Here is a 20,361-nt window from a genome sequence, read left to right as displayed (position 1 = left end):
TTTTTGCTCCTTCTAACCATTATCCAGTTTCTCAGTCCATGGTGAGCCCCAATAGTTTTGCATTTGTGGTGCCCCCTGTTTTCTTGAAATTGTCCTCTTGCCATGTGCCAGCAAACCTCAAATTAGACAGGGGCAGAGCAGGACCAGCATCTGGCTGTGTTTAACACCTGCCTATGAAACGCTGAGTGGATAATGGTAGGCGAACACGTTGCGGATTTGGCCCTGCGGATCCGCAGCAGTTTTCCATGCGTTGTACAGTACCATGTAAACCTATGGAAAACCAAATCTGCTGTGCACATGCTGCGGAAAATTCAGCGCAGAAACGCAGCGGTTTATTTTCCACAGCATGTCAATTCTTTGTGCGGAATCCACAGCGTTTTACACCTATTCCATTACAGGAATCCGCAGGTGTAAAAACGCAGGCGAAATCCACTGAAAACCCGCAGGTAAAACGCAGGTCATTTTACCTGCGAATTCTGCAGAATCCGGGCGGAAAAATCCGCAATGGAATCCGCAACGTGTGCACATACCCTAAAGGTGCAAAGCCTTTCCACAGGCAGGTTTTAAACACAGATTAGACACCAAACAGAAACAAGGAAAATTGCAAGTACTAGATGTGCAATGGTGGTCAATTAAAAATACGTATCAATACCACATGAAATATTCAATGCACACAAATTGCAGGAATATAAAATATGGCTCCCTTTGGCATAACACAAAAACCAACAGAAAAATTCCTAATATAAAAGGGTCAATGAGTCAATTGTAAAAATATATATATAAAAAGGAGATTTTTGTGTACTCACCATAAAATCTCTTTCTCTTAGCTTCTAATTGGGGGACACAGGACCATGGGTGTTATGCTGCTGTCCACTAGGAGGCGACACTATGCATAATCTGAAAAAGATTAACCGTGGCTGCTCCTCTGCAGTATACACCCCTGGATGGTGTCAGCCTTCTCCAGTTTTGTGCAAAAGCAGTAGGAGGAATGTAACATGAATAACAGACGTGCCTATAAGAAGGCCACTATGTACGAGCTCAAAGAACAATATGAGAACTCAACAGTAACAACGGCCCGAAAAGGGCAACAGGGTGGGAGCTGTGTCCCCTAATTAGAGGCTAAGAGAAAGAGATTTTACGGTGAGTACACAAAAATCTCCTTTACTCTGTCGCCTCATTGGGGGACACAGGACCATGGGACGTCCCAAAGCAGTCCCTGGGTGGGAAGCAATGGATGAATATTGTGCAGACAGGCCCCTATACTTGGGGCACCGCCGCCTGCAGAACACATCTACCCAGGCTCGCTCCGCTGAGGACTGGGTATGAACCCTGTAGTGTTTAGTAAACGAGTGTGGGCTATACCAAGTGGCCGCCTTACACACTTGTTGTGCCGAAGCCTGGAGCCGAATGGCCCAGGAGGCCCCTACCGCCCGTGTAGAGTGTGCGGTAATACCACCTGGAAGAGGAGAATTCTTAAGGCGGTAGGCCTCTTGTATGGTGGATGTGATCTTCCTGGCAAGGGTAGCTGTTGTGAAATTGGATTTTGGGCTCCCCCGGTGGCCACTGGTGGAATTGAACTGGTGTGCATCATCCCCTCTGTTCACCTGTTTCCATCAGGATGTGGGAGTCGCTATTTAACCTTGCTCCTCTGTCACTTCCATGCCGGTCAACATTGTAATCAGAAGCCTTTCTGTGCATGTTCCTGCTGCTAGACAACTCCCAGCTAAGTTGGACTTTAGTCCTCGTTTGTTTTTGCATTTTGTTCCAGTTCACAGCTGTAGTTTCGTTTCTGTGTCTGGAAAGCTCTTGTGATCTGAAATTGCCACTCTGATGTTATGAGTTAATACTAGAGTCTTAAAGTAATTTCAGGATGGCGTTTTGATAGGGTTTTCAGCTGACCATGAAAGTGCCCTTTCTGTCTTCCTGCTATCTAGTAAGCGGACCTCAATTTTGCTAAACCTATTTTCATACTACGTTTGTCATTTCATCTAAAATCACCGCCAATATATGTGGGGGCCTCTGTCTGCCTATCGGGGAAATTTCTCTAGAGGTGAGCCAGGACTATATTTTCCTCTGCCAGGATTAGTTAGTCCTCCGGCCGGCGCTGGGCGTCTAGGGATAAAAAACGTAGGCAACGCTACCCGGCTACTGTTAGTTGTGCGGCAGGTTTAGTTCATGGTCAGTTTAGTTTCCATCCTTCCAAGAGCTAGTACTTATGTTTGCTGGGCTATGTTCTCTTGCCATTGAGAACCATAACAGTTTGACCGGCCCCAAAGGGTTAAATTAATTGACAGAGAAAGGAGAGAAAAGAGAAGTCTGCTGAAGATTTTTTTTTTTTTTTTTTTCCCTTCCCTTCAGTTCTGAGTGTGCTTGTAATTGAATCTCTTGCAAGTCTGCCTATATTGCAGCCTTTCTCTCTCTCTCTCTCCTTCTAATCCTGGAATGGCTCTGTGTTCACCTGTTTAAAATGGATATTCAGAGTTTAGCTGCAGGTTTGAATAATCTCACCACGAAAGTTCAAAATTTGCAAGATTTTGTTGTTCATGTTCCTATATCTGAACCTAGAATTCCTTTGCCTGAATTTTTCTCAGGGAATAGATCTTGCTTTCAAAATTTCAAAAATAATTGCAAGTTGTTTTTGTCCCTGAAATCTCGCTCTGCTGGAGATCCTGCTCAGCAGGTCAGGATTGTGATTTCCTTGCTCCGGGGCGACCCTCAGGATTGGGCTTTTGCATTGGCTCCAGGGGATCCTGCGTTGCTCAATGTGGATGCGTTTTTTCTGGCCTTGGGGTTGCTTTATGAGGAACCTCAGTTAGAGCTTCAGGCGGAAAAGGCCTTGATGTCCCTATCTCAGGGGCAAGACGAAGCTGAAATATACTGCCAGAAATTCCGTAAATGGGCTGTGCTTACTCAGTGGAATGAGTGCGCCCTGGCGGCGAATTTCAGAGAGGGTCTCTCTGATGCCATTAAGGATGTTATGGTGGGGTTCCCTGTGCCTGCGGGTCTGAATGAGTCCATGACAATGGCTATCCAGATCGATAGGCGTCTGCGGGAGCGCAAACCTGTGCACCATTTGGCGGTGTCTACTGATAAGACGCCAGAGAATATGCAATGTGATAGAATTCTGTCCAGAAGTGAACGGCAGAATTTAAGACGAAAAAATGGGTTGTGCTTCTATTGCGGTGATTCAACTCATGTTATATCAGCATGCTCTAAGCGTACTAAGAAGCTTGATAAGTCTGTTTCAATTGGCACTTTACAGTCTAAGTTTATTCTATCTGTGACCCTGATTTGTTCTTTATCATCTATTACCGCGGATGCCTATGTCGACTCTGGCGCCGCTTTGAGTCTTATGGATTGGTCCTTTGCCAAACGCTGTGGGTATGATTTGGAGCCTCTTGAAACTCCTATACCCCTGAAGGGGATTGACTCCACCCCATTGGCTAGTAATAAACCACAATACTGGACACAAGTAACTATGCGGATTAATCCGGATCATCAGGAGATTATTCGCTTTCTTGTGCTGTATAACCTACATGATGTGTTGGTGCTTGGATTGCCATGGCTGCAATCTCATAACCCAGTCCTTGACTGGAAAGCTATGTCTGTGTTAAGCTGGGGATGTAAGGGGACGCATGGGGACGTACCTGTGGTTTCCATTTCATCATCTATTCCCTCTGAGATTCCTGAATTCTTGACTGAATATCGTGACGTTTTTGAAGAACCTAAGCTTGGTTCATTACCTCCGCACCGGGAGTGCGATTGTGCCATAGATTTGATTCCGGGTAGTAAATACCCTAAGGGTCGTTTATTTAATCTGTCTGTGCCTGAACATGCTGCTATGCGAGAATATATAAAGGAGTCCTTGGAAAAGGGACATATTCGTCCTTCGTCATCTCCCTTAGGAGCCGGTTTTTTCTTTGTGGCTAAGAAAGATGGCTCTTTGAGGCCGTGTATTGATTATCGGCTTTTGAATAAAATCACGGTTAAATATCAATATCCGTTGCCACTGCTGACTGATTTGTTTGCTCGCATAAAGGGGGCCAAGTGGTTCTCTAAGATAGATCTCCGTGGGGCGTATAATTTGGTGCGAATTAAGCAGGGGGATGAGTGGAAGACCGCATTTAATACGCCCGAGGGCCACTTTGAGTATTTGGTGATGCCTTTTGGTCTTTCAAATGCCCCTTCAGTCTTTCAGTCCTTTATGCATGACATTTTCCGTGATTATTTGGATAAATTTATGATTGTGTATCTGGATGATATTTTGATTTTTTCGGATGACTGGGACTCTCATGTCCAGCAGGTCAGGAGGGTTTTTCAGGTTTTGCGGTCTAATTCCTTGTGTGTGAAGGGTTCTAAGTGCGTTTTTGGGGTTCAAAAGATTTCCTTTTTGGGATATATTTTTTCCCCCTCTTCCATCGAGATGGATCCTGTCAAGGTTCAGGCTATTTGTGATTGGACGCAACCTTCTTCTCTTAAGAGTCTTCAGAAATTTTTGGGCTTTGCTAACTTTTATCGTCGATTTATTGCTGGTTTTTCTGATGTTGTTAAACCATTGACTGATTTGACTAAGAAGGGTGCTGATGTTGCTGATTGGTCCCCTGCTGCTGTGGAGGCCTTTCGGGAGCTTAAGCGCCGCTTTTCTTCCGCCCCTGTGTTGCGTCAGCCTGATGTTGCTCTTCCTTTTCAGGTTGAGGTCGACGCTTCTGAAATCGGAGCTGGGGCGGTTTTGTCGCAGAGAAGTTCCGATTGTTCCGTGATGAGACCTTGTGCCTTTTTCTCGCGTAAATTTTCGCCCGCCGAGCGGGATTATGATGTTGGGAATCGGGAGCTTTTGGCCATGAAGTGGGCTTTTGAGGAATGGCGTCATTGGCTTGAGGGGGCTAGACATCAGGTGGTGGTATTGACTGACCACAAAAATCTAATTTATCTTGAGTCCGCCAGACGCCTGAATCCTAGACAGGCGCGCTGGTCGTTGTTTTTCTCTCGGTTTAATTTTGTGGTGTCCTACCTGCCGGGTTCTAAGAATGTTAAGGCGGATGCCCTTTCTAGGAGTTTTGAGCCTGACTCCCCTGGTAACTCTGAACCTACAGGTATCCTTAAGGATGGAGTGATATTGTCTGCCGTTTCTCCAGACCTGCGGCGGGCCTTGCAGGAGTTTCAGGCGGATAGACCTGATCGTTGCCCACCTGGTAGACTGTTTGTTCCTGATGATTGGACCAGTAAAGTCATTTCTGAGGTTCATTCTTCTGCGTTGACAGGTCATCCTGGAATCTTTGGTACCAGGGATTTGGTGGCAAGGTCCTTCTGGTGGCCTTCCCTGTCTCGAGATGTGCGAGGCTTTGTGCAGTCTTGTGACGTTTGTGCTCGGGCCAAGCCTTGTTGTTCTCGGGCTAGTGGATTGTTGTTGCCCTTGCCTATCCCGAAGAGGCCCTGGACGCACATCTCGATGGATTTTATTTCGGATCTTCCTGTTTCTCAGAAGATGTCTGTCATCTGGGTGGTGTGTGACCGTTTCTCTAAGATGGTCCATTTGGTTCCCCTGCCTAAGTTGCCTTCTTCTTCCGAGTTGGTTCCTCTGTTTTTTCAAAATGTGGTCCGTTTGCATGGTATTCCGGAGAATATCGTTTCTGACAGAGGAACCCAATTCGTGTCTAGATTTTGGCGAGCATTCTGTGCTAGGATGGGCATGGATTTGTCTTTCTCGTCTGCTTTCCATCCTCAGACTAATGGCCAGACCGAGCGGACGAATCAGACCTTGGAGACATATTTGAGGTGTTTTGTGTCTGCAGATCAGGATGATTGGGTTGCTTTTTTGCCTTTAGCGGAGTTTGCCCTCAATAATCGGGCCAGCTCTGCCACCTTGGTGTCTCCTTTTTTCTGTAATTCGGGGTTTCATCCTCGATTTTCTTCTGGTCAGGTGGAATCTTCGGATTGTCCTGGAGTGGATGCTGTGGTGGAGAGGTTGCATCAGATTTGGGGGCAGGTAGTGGACAATTTGAAGTTGTCCCAGGAGAAGACTCAGCTTTTTGCCAACCGCCGGCGTCGGGTTGGTCCTCGGCTTTGTGTTGGGGACTTGGTGTGGTTGTCTTCTCGTTTTGTCCCTATGAGGGTCTCTTCTCCTAAGTTTAAGCCTCGGTTCATCGGCCCGTACAAGATATTGGAGATTCTTAACCCTGTGTCCTTCCGTTTGGACCTCCCTGCATCTTTTTCTATTCATAATGTTTTTCATCGGTCATTGTTGCGCAGGTATGAGGTACCGGTTGTGCCTTCCGTTGAGCCTCCTGCTCCGGTGTTGGTTGAGGGCGAGTTGGAGTACGTTGTGGAAAAAATCTTGGACTCCCGTGTTTCCAGACGGAAACTCCAGTATCTGGTCAAATGGAAGGGATACGGTCAGGAGGATAATTCTTGGGTGACTGCCTCTGATGTTCATGCCTCCGATCTGGTCCGTGCCTTTCATAGGGCTCATCCTGATCGCCCTGGTGGTTCTGGTGAGGGTTCGGTGCCCCCTCCTTGAGGGGGGGGTACTGTTGTGAAATTGGATTTTGGGCTCCCCCGGTGGCCACTGGTGGAATTGAACTGGTGTGCATCATCCCCTCTGTTCACCTGTTTCCATCAGGATGTGGTAGTCGCTATTTAACCTTGCTCCTCTGTCACTTCCATGCCGGTCAACATTGTAATCAGAAGCCTTTCTGTGCATGTTCCTGCTGCTAGACAACTCCCAGCTAAGTTGGACTTTAGTCCTCGTTTGTTTTTGCATTTTGTTGCAGTTCACAGCTGTAGTTTCGTTTCTGTGTCTGGAAAGCTCTTGTGATCTGAAATTGCCACTCTGATGTTATGAGTTAATACTAGAGTCTTAAAGTAATTTCAGGATGGCGTTTTGATAGGGTTTTCAGCTGACCATGAAAGTGCCCTTTCTGTCTTCCTGCTATCTAGTAAGCGGACCTCAATTTTGCTAAACCTATTTTCATACTACGTTTGTCATTTCATCTAAAATCACCGCCAATATATGTGGGGGCCTCTGTCTGCCTATCGGAGAAATTTCTCTAGAGGTGAGCCAGGACTATATTTTCCTCTGCCAGGATTAGTTAGTCCTCCGGCCGGCGCTGGGCGTCTAGGGATAAAAAACGTAGGCAACGCTACCCGGCTACTGTTAGTTGTGCGGCAGGTTTAGTTCATGGTCAGTTTAGTTTCCATCCTTCCAAGAGCTAGTACTTATGTTTGCTGGGCTATGTTCTCTTGCCATTGAGAACCATAACAGGTAGCTTTGGAAACTGGCAGACCCTTGCGGCCGCCTTCCGGAAGAAGGAAAAGTGATCAGACCTCCGGAAGGATGCAGTTCTATACACATATATACGCAATGCCCTGACAAGGTCAAGCGCATGCAGAGCCTTCTCCACTCTATGAACCGGGACCGGACAAAGGGAAGGCAGAGAAATTTCCTCATTGAGGTGGAAGTTGGACACAACCTTCGGAAACAAGGATGGGACCGTACGGAGAACTACCTTGTCCTGATGAAAAACCAGGAAGGGCCGTCTGCAGGAGAGTGCTGTCAGTTCAGACACCCAGTGTAGCGAGGTGATTGCCACCAGGAAAAAAACACCTTCTGGGAGAGAAGGCGTAGCGGGACCTCCTTTAGGGGTTCGAAGGGTGGTTCCTGCAATGCTGTCAGGACCAGGTTGAGGTCCCACGTTTCTAGTGGTCGTCTGTAGGGGGGAACCAATCGGGAAACCCCCTGAAGAAAAGTCCTTACTCACGGCTTGGTAGCAATGCGCCTTTGAAAAAAAGCACTGAGAGGGCTGACACCTGCCTCTTAGGCGAGCCCAGGGACAGCCTGGCCTCCAGACCCAATTGGAGAAAAACCAGATAGTTTGGGGAGGGAAGAAGGGAATGGGGTCTGGCCGCGATATTCGCACCAGGTAAAGAGAACTTTCCAGGTACGGTCATAGATCTTGGCAGAGGCTGGCTTCCGTGCCCTGATCATGGTCCTAATGACGTCCGTCGAGAGCCCTGCCTGGGTTAGAACCCAGGTTTCAAGGGCCACACCATCAAATTGAGAGCCCCTGAGTTCTGGTGGTAGAACGGGCCTTGTGATAGAAGATCCGGGCGGTCGGGGAGGCGCCAGGGGGTGTCTGCTGAAAGTTGTACGACATCGGCGTACCATGTGCGTCTGGGCCAGACCGGTGCGATTAAGATGGTTGGAACTCCATCTTGCTTGATCTTCCTCACCACTCTGGATAACAGGGGGAGAGGTGGAAAAATGTACAGAAGCAGGAACTGGGTCCAGTCCTGAACCAGAGCGTCTGCTCCGAGCGACCGCGGATCGTGTGCTCTGGCCATGAAGTTGGAGACCTTGGCATTGAAGTGGGATGCCATTAGGTCCACATCTGGGGTCCCCCAGCGATGGCAGATCTGGCGAAAAATTTCGGGATGGAGAGACCACTCTCCCGAATCTATTCCTTGTCGTCTGAGGAAGTCTGCTTCCCAGTTGTCCACACCCGGAATGTGGACCGCCGAGAGAACTGAGCCTGTGTCTTCCACCCAGTGGAGGATGTGTGACACTTCTCGCATCGCCTGGGTACTGCGGGTTCCCCCTTGGTGATTCACATATGCCACAGTCGTGGCATTGTCCGATTGTATTCTGATGTGAGAGGCTGCCAGTAAGTGATGGAAGGCCCTCAATGCCAGGAGGATGGCACGAATTTCCAGGATGTTGATGGGCATGGTCGCGTCCACTGGGGACCACTTGCCCTGTGCCCTGTGGTGTATGTGCACTGCACCCCAACCCGTCAGGCTCGCATCGGTGGTCAGATCCTTCCATTAACCTGTGAGAAAGGATTTCCCCTTTGCTAGCGAGGTTGGCTTGAGCAACCAGTGCAGGGACCTCCTGGTTGACGACATTAGCTGGAATTCCCTGTCGAGAGGAAAAAGGATTCCTGTCCCAGGACTTGAGAATGGCTAGTTGGAGAGGCCTGAGGTGAAACTGGGCCAAATGGGACTGCTTCTATTGCTGCCCCCATCCTGCCGAGGACTCTCATGGCAAACCGGAGAGATCGAGGGGGTTTGCGGAGGAGGATGCGAACTCCTAGGCGGAGAGCCAGTGCCTTGTCCCTGGGAAAGAGCACTAGACCCCTGGAGGTGTTGTATAGCATTCCCAGGAAGGTCAGAGACTGACTCAGGGTTGGTGATGACCTTTGTAGGTTAACTAACCAGCCCATGCGACTCAGAGTGTCAGTTGTGATTGAGACGCTGAGCTCGCAGTCCTTGAAGGTAGGAGCCTTGATGAGTAGATCGTCCAGGTATGGAACGACTACTATGCCTCTGGAGTGCAGGACGTCCATGGTGGCTGCCATGACCTTGGTAAACACTCTGGGAGCCGAGTCCGAACGGGAGAGCCACAAACTGGTAGTGGTCCTGGTCGATTGCGAACCTGAGAAAAAACTCTGATGAGCAGGTGCAATCGGTATATGCAGGTATGCGTCTTGTATATCTATGAAGGCGAGATATTCTCCCTTCTCCATGGGCGCAATGATGGACTGAAGGGACTCCAGCGGAAGTGACAAACCCGTACGTATTTGTTGAGTTGTTTTAGGTCCAGTATGGGCCGTACCCTGCCTCCTTTCTTGGGGACTACGAATAGATTGGAGTACAACCCTCGGAAGCACCCGGCCGTGGGAACCGGTACTATGACTCCTGCTTTAAGAAGCGAGGAAACCGCTTGGTGGAAGGCAGGAGCCTTGGCTGGCGGTTTTGGGGGAACAGAGAGGAAGAATCGGTTCGGTGAGTTGGAAGTTGAACTCTATCTTGTATCCGGAAGACACTAGTTCCCTGACCCACCTGTCTTCTGTAGTAGGCATCCAGACTTGCTGAAAAGAGCAAAGTCGCCTAAGGGTGGGATGTCTTCCGGGGTCTGTGAGTCATGAGGAGGAAAAAAAGTCTGAGGTTTTCCTCCTTTGGGCTTTGACTGGCCTGCTTTTAACTGCCAGGTCTTGTCCGACCTTTGCGTCGACCGTTAGTTGTCCCTGTGTGGGAAACGGTTACGTGCTGGACGCGAGACGGACCAGCCCGAGGAATTCCGAAAGGATCGGAATCGGGTTTGTTACGCTTCTTGTAAGTGCATATAGGTTTCAGTTGAGGGAGAGAGGTACTCTTACCCCCGGTGGCGTTGGATATCATTGTGTCCAACTCTTCACCGAAAAAGTCCCCCACTGAGATACGGGAGGTGCGTGAGGGACTTCTTTGAGGCTGCGTACGTTTTTCATTCCGCAGCCAGAAGATACGCCGAATCCTGATGGCGTTTGATGCTATCCCCACTACGCCCCTTGCTGAAACCAGAGCTGCATGAAGCATGTAATCTGCTACAACTGCTATTTGAACCGCTTGGTCCGACAGCTCAGGAGCAGATGCTTGGAGGCCAGCTTGTAAATTTTTGGCCCAAGCCAGGATGGCCTTGGCAGCCCAAACTGAAGCGAACGCGGGAGCCAGGGAGGCCCCTGCCGCCTCAAAAAATTGAACGAGCCATGCGTTCTACCTGCCGGTCTGCTGCGTCCCTGAGGGTTGAGCTATCTGGCAGTGAAAAGAGGGTCTTTGCTGCTAGTCTAGAGACTTGGGGGTCCACTTCGGGTGGATCTGTCCATTCCTTGGTGTCCTTCTGTGGGAAAAGGTACTTTGCCTCCAGATATTTGCGATTATCGAATTTTTTCTCAGGCTGTGAGAGCAGCTTTTTAAGGATCGCTTTAAACTCTGGGTGGTTAGAGAAAACCTTAGGCGGCTTCAGAGGTCCTTCAAAGGAAATCTTGTTCTGGGGCCTCTGGTGGCAGATTAGAAATGTCCAGTACCCGATGGATGGAAGAGATTATGTCCTCGATTAGCGCTGTATTGCTAGGGGGGATTGGGATCAGGGACCCCTCCGTTTCCCTGTCTGAGTTGGAGTCACAGATGCCTTCCGAATCCTGTGTATCACTGAGGCGTCCCCTGCTGTGGGTGTGCTATGGGATGACACAGATGGATTTGACCTATGGGTCCACTTGCGTCCTGAACTGGACGTGGATGTGCCAGGTCGTCGTGGTCCTGTGTCAAGCTCTCCCTTTACTGGGTAACGGTCATAGCCGAGGCATGACTCTGCAGAGCCTGAAGCAATGTGGAGGTTTGTTATCTATAGACTGCGTCATAGATTGCGACCTCTGAGTGACCCATTCCGGCGTGGCATTAGACACCGAGGCATTGGCAGGGGCTTCTTGGGGCTCTGACGCAGTAGTCTGGATGCAGTCCTGGCAGTGTGGGTACATGCTGCCACTGGGGAGAGCGGTCCTGCAGGCTGTGCAGAATGCATAATAGCAGTCCTTATAATCAACTATTAGTGGTCCCCAGTATAAGTATGCTAATAACAATATCGAATTCCGTCTGTATCATGAATAGCTCTCATGAGCAATGAAACAGAAAACACACTTTTAATTATATTAAAAAATTTAATAAAAAGATTGAATTTTTTAATATAATTAAAAGTGTGTTTTCTGTTTCATTGCTCATGAGAGCTATTCATGATACAGACGGAATTCGATAATAGCAGTCCTGCCTGGTTCTCCTGGACCTTGAGCCCGGCGTAGTGCACAGAGTGCAGAAGGGCCTGCAGAGGACCTTACAGGGGTAGCTATGCAGAGGACCCTATAGGGGAGCCTTATAGGGAATATGGATTCACAGCCGAGTAAAACAACCCAGCTGTGATCTTACTAGTTTGCTCCTAGGTCCAGCGCCGAAGATCCACAGTCCTGTGCCCCCCGGAGACTGGCTGGCCTGGTCCTGCTGACCGGGAGATGCAGTGTTAATCCTTGCTGCAGTAGAAATTGCCACCAAGGAAAAGACGCAGGGGGAGAAGGGGGTGGAGAGCTGAAAAAAAAGATGGCAAAGCTGTGTAAAAACACGCCCTTTCTGTCTCGATCCGACCCCTCTATGACACTGTACAGTGTCATATTTGTCTTCCGGGGGGCGGGCCGGGGGCGGCGGCTTCAGCTAGGCTGAAGCCGGGGCCTAAATTAGATGCCTGATGCCCAGAAAGGCTCCAGGCTAGCGCGGAAGTCCGGGGGGGAGGTCGGATCTGAACCGGACCCCCCCGGATTTAAAGGCAGGATAGCGGTGGGGCTATAAGCGGAAGGGGGGGCCCTGTGAGGGGTCCCCCTGAGACAGTATAGAGCTGGTGCTGCCGCAGAGACAGGGGTGCGGGGAGCCCTGTGTCTGTATGTGCCATGCCTGCCTGCACTCCCCCCGGCCCCGACAGGAGCCCGCAGCTGGGCTGGGGTCCCTGGATGCAGGCGCAGCGTGCTGGCCCATTGCTGGGAGCTGCAAGAGTGCTGCCTGTACAGGCCCTACCTGAGGCGTCTCAACCTAATGCCCCCAAAGGGGGATGAGGGAGGGTGCTGTTGTCACCATCAGGGGGCTTTCTCCTCGCCTCGACCTCAACCCAGAAACCAAAAGGAATTGCGGAAGGAGGGGGGGGTCTCGACTTCAAACCAGCACCCGAGGGACTGGGGAAGGAGCGACATGGGGAATAGCCATCTCTACTTCAACCGGGCACCCCATAATAGGGGGCCGAGGAAGGAGCCATGCCGAAAGTCTCACAGGAGACCCACTTTTCTTCATCTGTAATCCGTCGGAAAAAAACGGAGTAAAAAATCTTAGGTGTGCCTCCTATGCAACACTAAGCAAAAACTGGAGAAGGCTGATGCCGTCCAGGGGTGTATACTGCAGAGGAGGAGCCACGGTTAATCTTTTTCAGATTATGCATAGTGTCGCCTCCTAGTGGACAGCAGCATAACACCCATGGTCCTGTGTCCCCCAATGAGGCGACAGAGTAAATATCTCTATTTCAATACAGGTAGGTATGTGGTGCCTGAAAAGACAGGCGCACACACTGATTAAAATGACATAAAAGAATTGTTATTAAAAAAAAAAAAAACAACACACAGTCTGCAAGGTACAGATTAAACATAAATGTGAATGGACACAATACTAGGCCTAGCAAGTAAAGAGTAGTGATAAGAAGGAAACTTGTAATTCGATCTGTGCATATACATAGGGACACCAATGAACAAATGTTGCAGAAAAAAGGTACCGATGAAAAAAATACAAAGGTGACTGAGGACAATGCAGTTGGAAAGGTAGTCAACTCACAAATGTAGAGATATAGTAAAAAGATTCAGATGCAGCCATACAATAATGACTATGGGGACAAAGAAATCAGAAAATGAGTCGCCCCATAGATACAAAGAATAGTAACACCCCAAAATAATGCATCTAGGCAGGAAATCACCAATTCACAGATTAGTCAATCCATAGGTGTGAAGAAGTTCAGTGATGATTATAATGTGAATGGACCAATCCAAAGCGCTAAAACAAATGCTAACTATGAGGACAATGAAATTGCAAAACCAGTCAGCTCACAGCTAGAAGATACAATGGGAGCACGAAATTGCTGTAATTGGGAAAAATATCGATTCATAGATGCAGCATCAGAGTACTTGCTACAAGACCATGAAAATAAACATAATTAAAGACAAATAATCTATCTGCAGACGTGAAAACAATGTTTACGGACATACAATGTCCTACCATAACGGCCATATAGCTAATATAGGGGATCAGCAAGCAAATGGAGAAACCATTACAAAGAAGAAAAGGTGCAAGACCGATGATAATCCTTATGGTAACGTAGATAAACGTAAAGCCATATAGAATAAATCATCCCTGAATGAATTAGATGCTTGTTCATAGTCAAAGTGGTCTGTATATAGGTCAGAGAACCACATATAGTACATTACCCACAGCAGAGTCTTACACGGAGACTAACGCTTGTTTGTGGTGAATGAAACGGCATAGATATCAATCAAAAACCAAGATGTCAGCCCAAATGCACATATTACCGCATCTTGCAGATGGAGAGGGCCCCATCCTACTCCATCTGTAGCATAAGTCTCCGTGTAGACTCTGCTGTGGGGAATGTGCTATATGTGCTTCTCTGACCTATACACAGACCACTGTGACTGACTGTAAACAAGCATCGACGGTAATTCATCCAGGGCTGATTTACTATACACGGATGTTATGTATAGATCATTTATTTGTCTTTATTTATATCTATTTTCATCGTCTTGTAGCTAATAATTATTTTTCCCCACTTACAGCGTTTTTGTGCTACTATTGTATCTTCTAGCTGTGAGCTCACTGGTTTTCCAATTTCATTGTCCTCATAGTTAGCATTTGTTTTAGCTCTTATATTTGGCTTGGTCCATTCACATTATAGTCACACTTAGAAGATGACTAATTGTACAATGACATTGTCCTCACAGTCACCTTTGTATTTTTCATCTGTACCTTTTTCAGCCACATTTGTTCATTGGTGGCCCTTTGTATATGCACAGATCTTATCACTAATTGTCCATATTTATATTTAATCTGTACCTTTGCAGATTGTGTATGTTTTTTCAATAACAAATATTTTCTGTCATTTTAATCAGTGTGTGCGCCTGTCTTTTCAGCCACCACATACCCACCTGTATTTGAATAAAGTTTTTTTTATATATATATTTTCACAAGTGTCTCATTGACCCTTTCTTTTTGGAGTTTGTCTGTTGGTTTTTAGGTTTTAAACACAGTCAGGAGCTGGTCCTCACAAGGCCTGGATGGCACATAGCAAGGTGAATCACTAGAGTTAGGGAGCACCCGGAGTGGGTCACCTTATCACAGTGGGATGGCTGTTACACCTTAAAGTCTTCTATGAACCCCTTGGTTTTGATATTATTTCTTTACTTACTGCAGTATGACTACTAGTTTATCTATACACCAATTAGCTAGTTTAAGCTGCATGTCTTTTTATGGTGTTTATTAGTGAGTTTTGGCATTTGTAATGTGTCTTCAGAAGATTTTTTTTGCCCTTTACTATGTCATGTTATAAAAGTTCTTTGTTTTGGAAGCGTCCTGTTTGCGGAGTTACATAACTTTGCTAAAACTTTAATGATAAAGTCATTTGCGGATTACATGCGTTTTTTCTGCCTTTTCGTTGTGGAAAAGCACTAAAAACATATGCAAATCTGAGCAATGGATTTTCATCATTCACGTCTATGGGGATAATATGAAATTATACACATATTTACTGCAAGGGTAATTGACATTCTGCGGACTGAAAAAATGCTCTGCAAGTGAATTTCCACAGCGCTAAAAACTGCACAGTGGTTTATGATACTTAGATAAATCTCATACACTTTACTAGAAATGCGATATGCTGTTTTTTTTGTTCATGAAAATACACAAAAAAATACATCACACAAAGAGACATTGGAGTACAAGTGATCGGTAAAATTTGGTCCATGTCAAAACAAGATCTACAATATGTAACAGTACATGACAATGACATATCTCACCTGTATTATTTAACTGAGAGCTCACTAACAGGGCGGGGGATGTACAGTCACAGGTCTTTGGGTCATCAATCCAGCTTACTCGATAAGTCCCTTTCTCTCTGTAACATTATTGTGAATCGTAAATTAGTTGCTTATAGAACGTCTTTCACTAGCCCAGCACAGTGGCTCAGTGGTTAGCACTGGGGTCCTGGGTGCAAATCCTAGCAAGGACAACATCTGCAAGGAATTTATTTGCGTGGGTTTCCTCTGGGTTCTCAAGTTTCCTCCTACACTCCAAAGGCATACTGATATTGAATTTAGACTGTGAGCCCCAATGGGGAGAGTGATGCTGATGTCTGTAAAGCGCTGTGCAATTAATAGTGCTATATAATCAGAGTATGAGTAAAATAAAGAAACATATTGTGAAAATCAATTTTATAAGCTATATAATATTGAGTCTAAATGTGTTGACCTCAATAGACCCTTGAATATTACCTTTCACAGCAGCTTCCTGAATTTCTCAAAATTCTGCGCCTAACTGATTTCCTCAGAATGATTTCAGTTGTTTTAGTACTTTCTGTGCTCTTCATTTCCTAAAAATTGAAGTTTCTTTAGTGTACGTAAACCAGATACTTATCAGAAGTACAAAAACAGAATAGCAAAAAAAAACAATTTCCTGGATGTCTGAAAAGCAATATCAAACACGAGCCTGATCCTTGATATGCTATAGAAATATCTGAGGAGATAACATTGTGGAGGACTCTAATTTAGGGCCACCACTGGGTTTCACTTTAAAGACTTGCCCTGTGGGAATGTACCCTAAAGGCACAGCCACAGTTTAAGTTCTGTCTATAAAATTGTCAAACTAACAATCAGTAGAATTGTGAACTCTGCTCCAGATACAATATAAGCTATAAGTCAGGATTTATGTAGATAATCACCGCACGCATAATACTTTTCAAGTCAAAGGAACCTGCCGCTTCCCATGGGGACCTGCTGCGCCCTGTTGTGCTTTTGTATCTGGACATGGTTTTGCAAGTATGGCAGCTATTTCTCTTTTTGAGCGATGTTCTTCCCATGAATGGTCCTTCTATCTGGATAGCTTGACACACCTAAACCATCAGACCACATTCCAGGGAATGTAAGCAGAACATATTTAGTATTTCCCACATGTCCCGTGTTTACACTGGTTCATCCACCAATCAGCACTGTGCATAAACCACCAATTTATGTCAGAAGTTATTATAAGTGCAATGGCAAAATATTAAGAAACCGCTGTCATTAATCACTACAATGTTATAAGATACTGGAACAAACAATACATACAGTGCAAACAGTAAGGTGTGCACACAGAGTTCTACTGAGTAAAAACTGTGCGTACAGAGGTTAGAACTAAGAAACAAGCTTGAAACTGGAACCAAACGGAGATCAATGTAAAAGTTGCACTTTCCTAGTAGGTTTTCAGCGCTTACCTAAAGAAAAGCACAATGATTTGTCATGGAATCTGCAGAAGAATCAATTTAGGACCTCAATTCATCAGCTTTTGCTACAAAGCTGGTGTAAAACTGTTTGACATAGTGCAAACTTTTCGATCAACTTGTAATTAAGCAAACATGTTTTGACTTTTTGCCTTTTTACACCACCGTCAGCCGGCTCAGCCATATTCTTTTTAGTGCGGAGTATAAATGACTGAGTACTGCACACAAATGTATCATAAAATATACCACAAAAGTGATAGAAACTGCTACAGAAATATACTCCAGTCTTTGAGGGGAATATTGCTTACACTGGCACAAGGCATCTGAAAAAATACATCAAATTCATAAAGAGGTGAACCTGTCATGTGAGCTCACCATAGAATGTGCTGAATAGTAAATAACTTTTACTGGATATGCTTTAAAATCGATACGAATATATGTAAAACAAGTACGTGGATAATCCTACATCATTAATTAAAGAGGCTGTAAGTCAATAGGTTATCATACAGTGGCTTGCAAAAGTATTCACATCCTTGGCTTTTTAAGAAAATGTTTTACATCACAACCTGTGTTTAAATATTTTTGGAAATCCGATTTGTGTATGATGCATCCGCAGAAAGAGTCTAAGTTGGTGAAGTTAAGTGAGAAAAATGTAGGCATAAATTACATTTATGGGATAAAATAAATAAAAATTGGCATGTGCATATGTATTCAACCTTTTCCTTTGAAGCCCCTAAAAATATCTTGTGCAAGCAATTACCTTCATCAGTCACATGCTTAGTGATCGGAAGTCAAACTGTGTGAAATCTAAGTGTCACATGGTCTGTCAGTATATACACGTCAGGATTGGGTTATTAAAAAAAAAAATATCCAAATCTCTGATGATCCCCTTGAGCACCATCAAATCCATTATCATCAAGGGGAAAGAACATGGTACCACAACAAACCTGCCAAGAGAAGGCCGCCCACCAAATCTCTCAGCTCGGGCAAGGAGAGTGTTAATCAGAAAGGCAGCACAGAGACCAAACCCTAAAGGAGGTGCAGAGTTTCCAAGCTGACTGAAGTATCTGTCCAAACGACCACAATAAGCCGCACATTCCAGAGTGGTGGCCTTTATGGAAGAGGGGGCGGAAAAAAAGCTTTTACGTACACAGAAAAATTGTGAGGCTCGCCTTGAGTTTGCCAAGGCACCAAGATAAACGCTATGTCTGGCACCAAACCAACACAGCTCATCACCACAAGAACACCATCCCCACATTGAAACATGGTGGTGGCAGCATCATGTTAAAGTGATCCAAAGGAAGGAAAAATTAGAATGGCACTAAGAAACAGTCTACTTACTGGTAGAGTGGGTGGACTCTGAGTCAACGACACTTTACTGGGTGATCTCACGGATATGGAGGTGCTTGCTTGAAGAAACACACTTGAAGCAATCCATGAAATGAGGAAAAAAGCAGCAACACTCCGCATCACGTGTCATAAAAACCTAAGTCCTTTATTTGAACAAGCTTTTAATGGACAAGGTTTACAAAGGCAGGATTAGGGCAGGCATGCGGGCAAAAGAACAGGACTACGGCCGTTTCGCGTGGAAGCGAGTTAAACGCAAAACGGCCGTAGTCCTGTTCTTTTGCCTGCATGCCTACACTAGTCCTGCCTTAGTAAACCTTGTCCCTGAAAAGCTTGTTCAAATAAAGGACTTAGGTTTTTATGACACGTGATACGGAGTGTTGCTGCCTTTTTCCCATTTTATGGATTGCTTCATGTTAAAGTGATTTTTTTTTGGCATCAGGGACAGGGAAAATGGTCCGAGTCGAGGGGAAGATGGATGATGCAAGATACACCGATATTCTTGAACCAAACCCATTTCAGTCTGTCAGTGATTTGAGACTGGGACAGAGGTTCACATTCCAACAAGAAAATGACCCAAAACATACTGCTAAAGAAAGCATTCGAGTAGATTAAGGGTAAATGTGTAAATGTTTTGAAGTGGCCCAGACCTTAATCCAATTGAGAATCTGTGGTCAGCGAGGGCGAAGGCACGCAGAGAAGGTAAGTAGGATGTTTTAGTTTTTTTTATAAGAACCATGCATACAAGGATAGGGGACAAGGAGGCATGCATACAAAGACGGGGATAAGGAGCCATGCATACAAGAACGAGACACTGAGCCATGCATACAAGGACGGGATGGGGAGCCATGCATACAAGGACAGGGATGGAGAGCCATGAATACAAGGACAGGGATGGGGAGCCATGAATACAAGGACAGGGATGGGGAGCCATGCATTCCAGGATAGGGATGAAGGGATAATGTATACTCGAGTCAATACGTTTTCCCATTTTTTAGTAGTAAAATTAGATGCCTGCGGCAGATGTCCTCTCCAAGGATTTTATAAAGTTGTTGGAGGATATCAAAGCCACTTTAGAAGCATCCTCTATGAAGAGACATGCAGACAAAAGGTGCATGGGTGCTCGATGCTTCCGCCCCGGTGACAAGGTATGGCTCTCGTCCAGGCACGAACAACTGAAGGTTTCCTCTTACAAGTTGGGTCCTCACTTTATCGGACCTTTCGGGGTGCTGAAGCGGATCAACGATGTCTCCTATAAACTGAAGTTACCTCCTTCATTACGGATTCCGAATTCGTTTCATGTCTCTCTGCTGTAGCCGGTCATCCTGAGCCCCTTTTCAAGGATTCCAGTACCATGCCCGGATGACGTTTTTGAGGTGCAGAACATCTTGGCCATGAAGAAGGTGAGAGGCAAGACCTTCTTCCTTGTTGTCTGGGGTTTGGTCCTCTGGAGAGATCCTGGGAGCCTAAGGAGAATATTCATGTGACAATTCTCCTCCGGAACCTTCTTGATGGCTTGCAGAGGAGGGGGCGTAAAGTGGGGGGGCAACTGCTAGCACCACGCCGGATCTCTGCTCTGACAGGCAGGACCTCCGGTGCGTCACTTCACATGATTCCAGCAGAGCTTCAAGCCGGGCCCCTAGCCATGTCCTTAGAGCACGTCCACGCGCTCCTGCCCTCTTAAAGGGACAGCGCGTGCACTTGCTATTTCCTCCCCAGCTAATGACTGGGGCAGTATGTATATATTGCTTCCTCCCCACTGGGGAGGTGCCTGAGAAACCTTCCTGTTCTGCAGTCAAAGTTGTGTAAGGTTGCATACCAGTCATTGCTGCACTCTGGTGCAGATCCTGCCTGCTGCACTCTGGTGCAGATCCTGCCTGCTGCACTCTGGTGCAGATCGTGCCTGCTGCACTCTGGTGCAGATCGTGCCTGCTGCACTCTGGTGCAGATCCTGCCTGCTGCACTCTGGTGCAGATCCTGCCTGCTGCACTCTGGTGCAGATCCTGCCTGCTGCACTCTAATATCTAATATCCAGTCTGTCCTTCTGGGTCCAGCTGCCGAGCTTCTGTTGGTCTGTCCTGGAGTGGCACCAGGCTGGCGTACATCGGGAGCCAAGCCTAACCTCACCATCAGAGGCTCTAGTG

The 20,361-nt window shown here is 46.5% G+C and overlaps 1 protein-coding gene across 1 annotated transcript in view; it reads right to left on the bottom strand.

The window, feature by feature from the left end:
• ANKRD31 (ankyrin repeat domain 31) overlaps positions 1-20,361 on the bottom strand; it is a 300,863-nt gene that overhangs the window by 114,319 nt on the left and 166,183 nt on the right. The window contains exons 15-17 of the mRNA XM_077287427.1: positions 16,334-16,504; positions 15,888-15,985; positions 15,414-15,511 (exon numbers count right to left, since the gene is read on the bottom strand). Coding sequence (XP_077143542.1) covers positions 15,414-15,511; positions 15,888-15,985; positions 16,334-16,504 — 367 coding nt within the window. The remainder of the gene's footprint in view (positions 1-15,413; positions 15,512-15,887; positions 15,986-16,333; positions 16,505-20,361) is intronic.

This window comes from Ranitomeya variabilis, chromosome 1, assembly GCF_051348905.1.
Source record: "Ranitomeya variabilis isolate aRanVar5 chromosome 1, aRanVar5.hap1, whole genome shotgun sequence".
In the NCBI taxonomy this organism is placed as follows: Eukaryota; Metazoa; Chordata; class Amphibia; order Anura; family Dendrobatidae; genus Ranitomeya; species Ranitomeya variabilis.
Note: the sequence above shows the minus strand (reverse complement) of the source record. Positions and strands in the feature narration are given on the sequence as shown.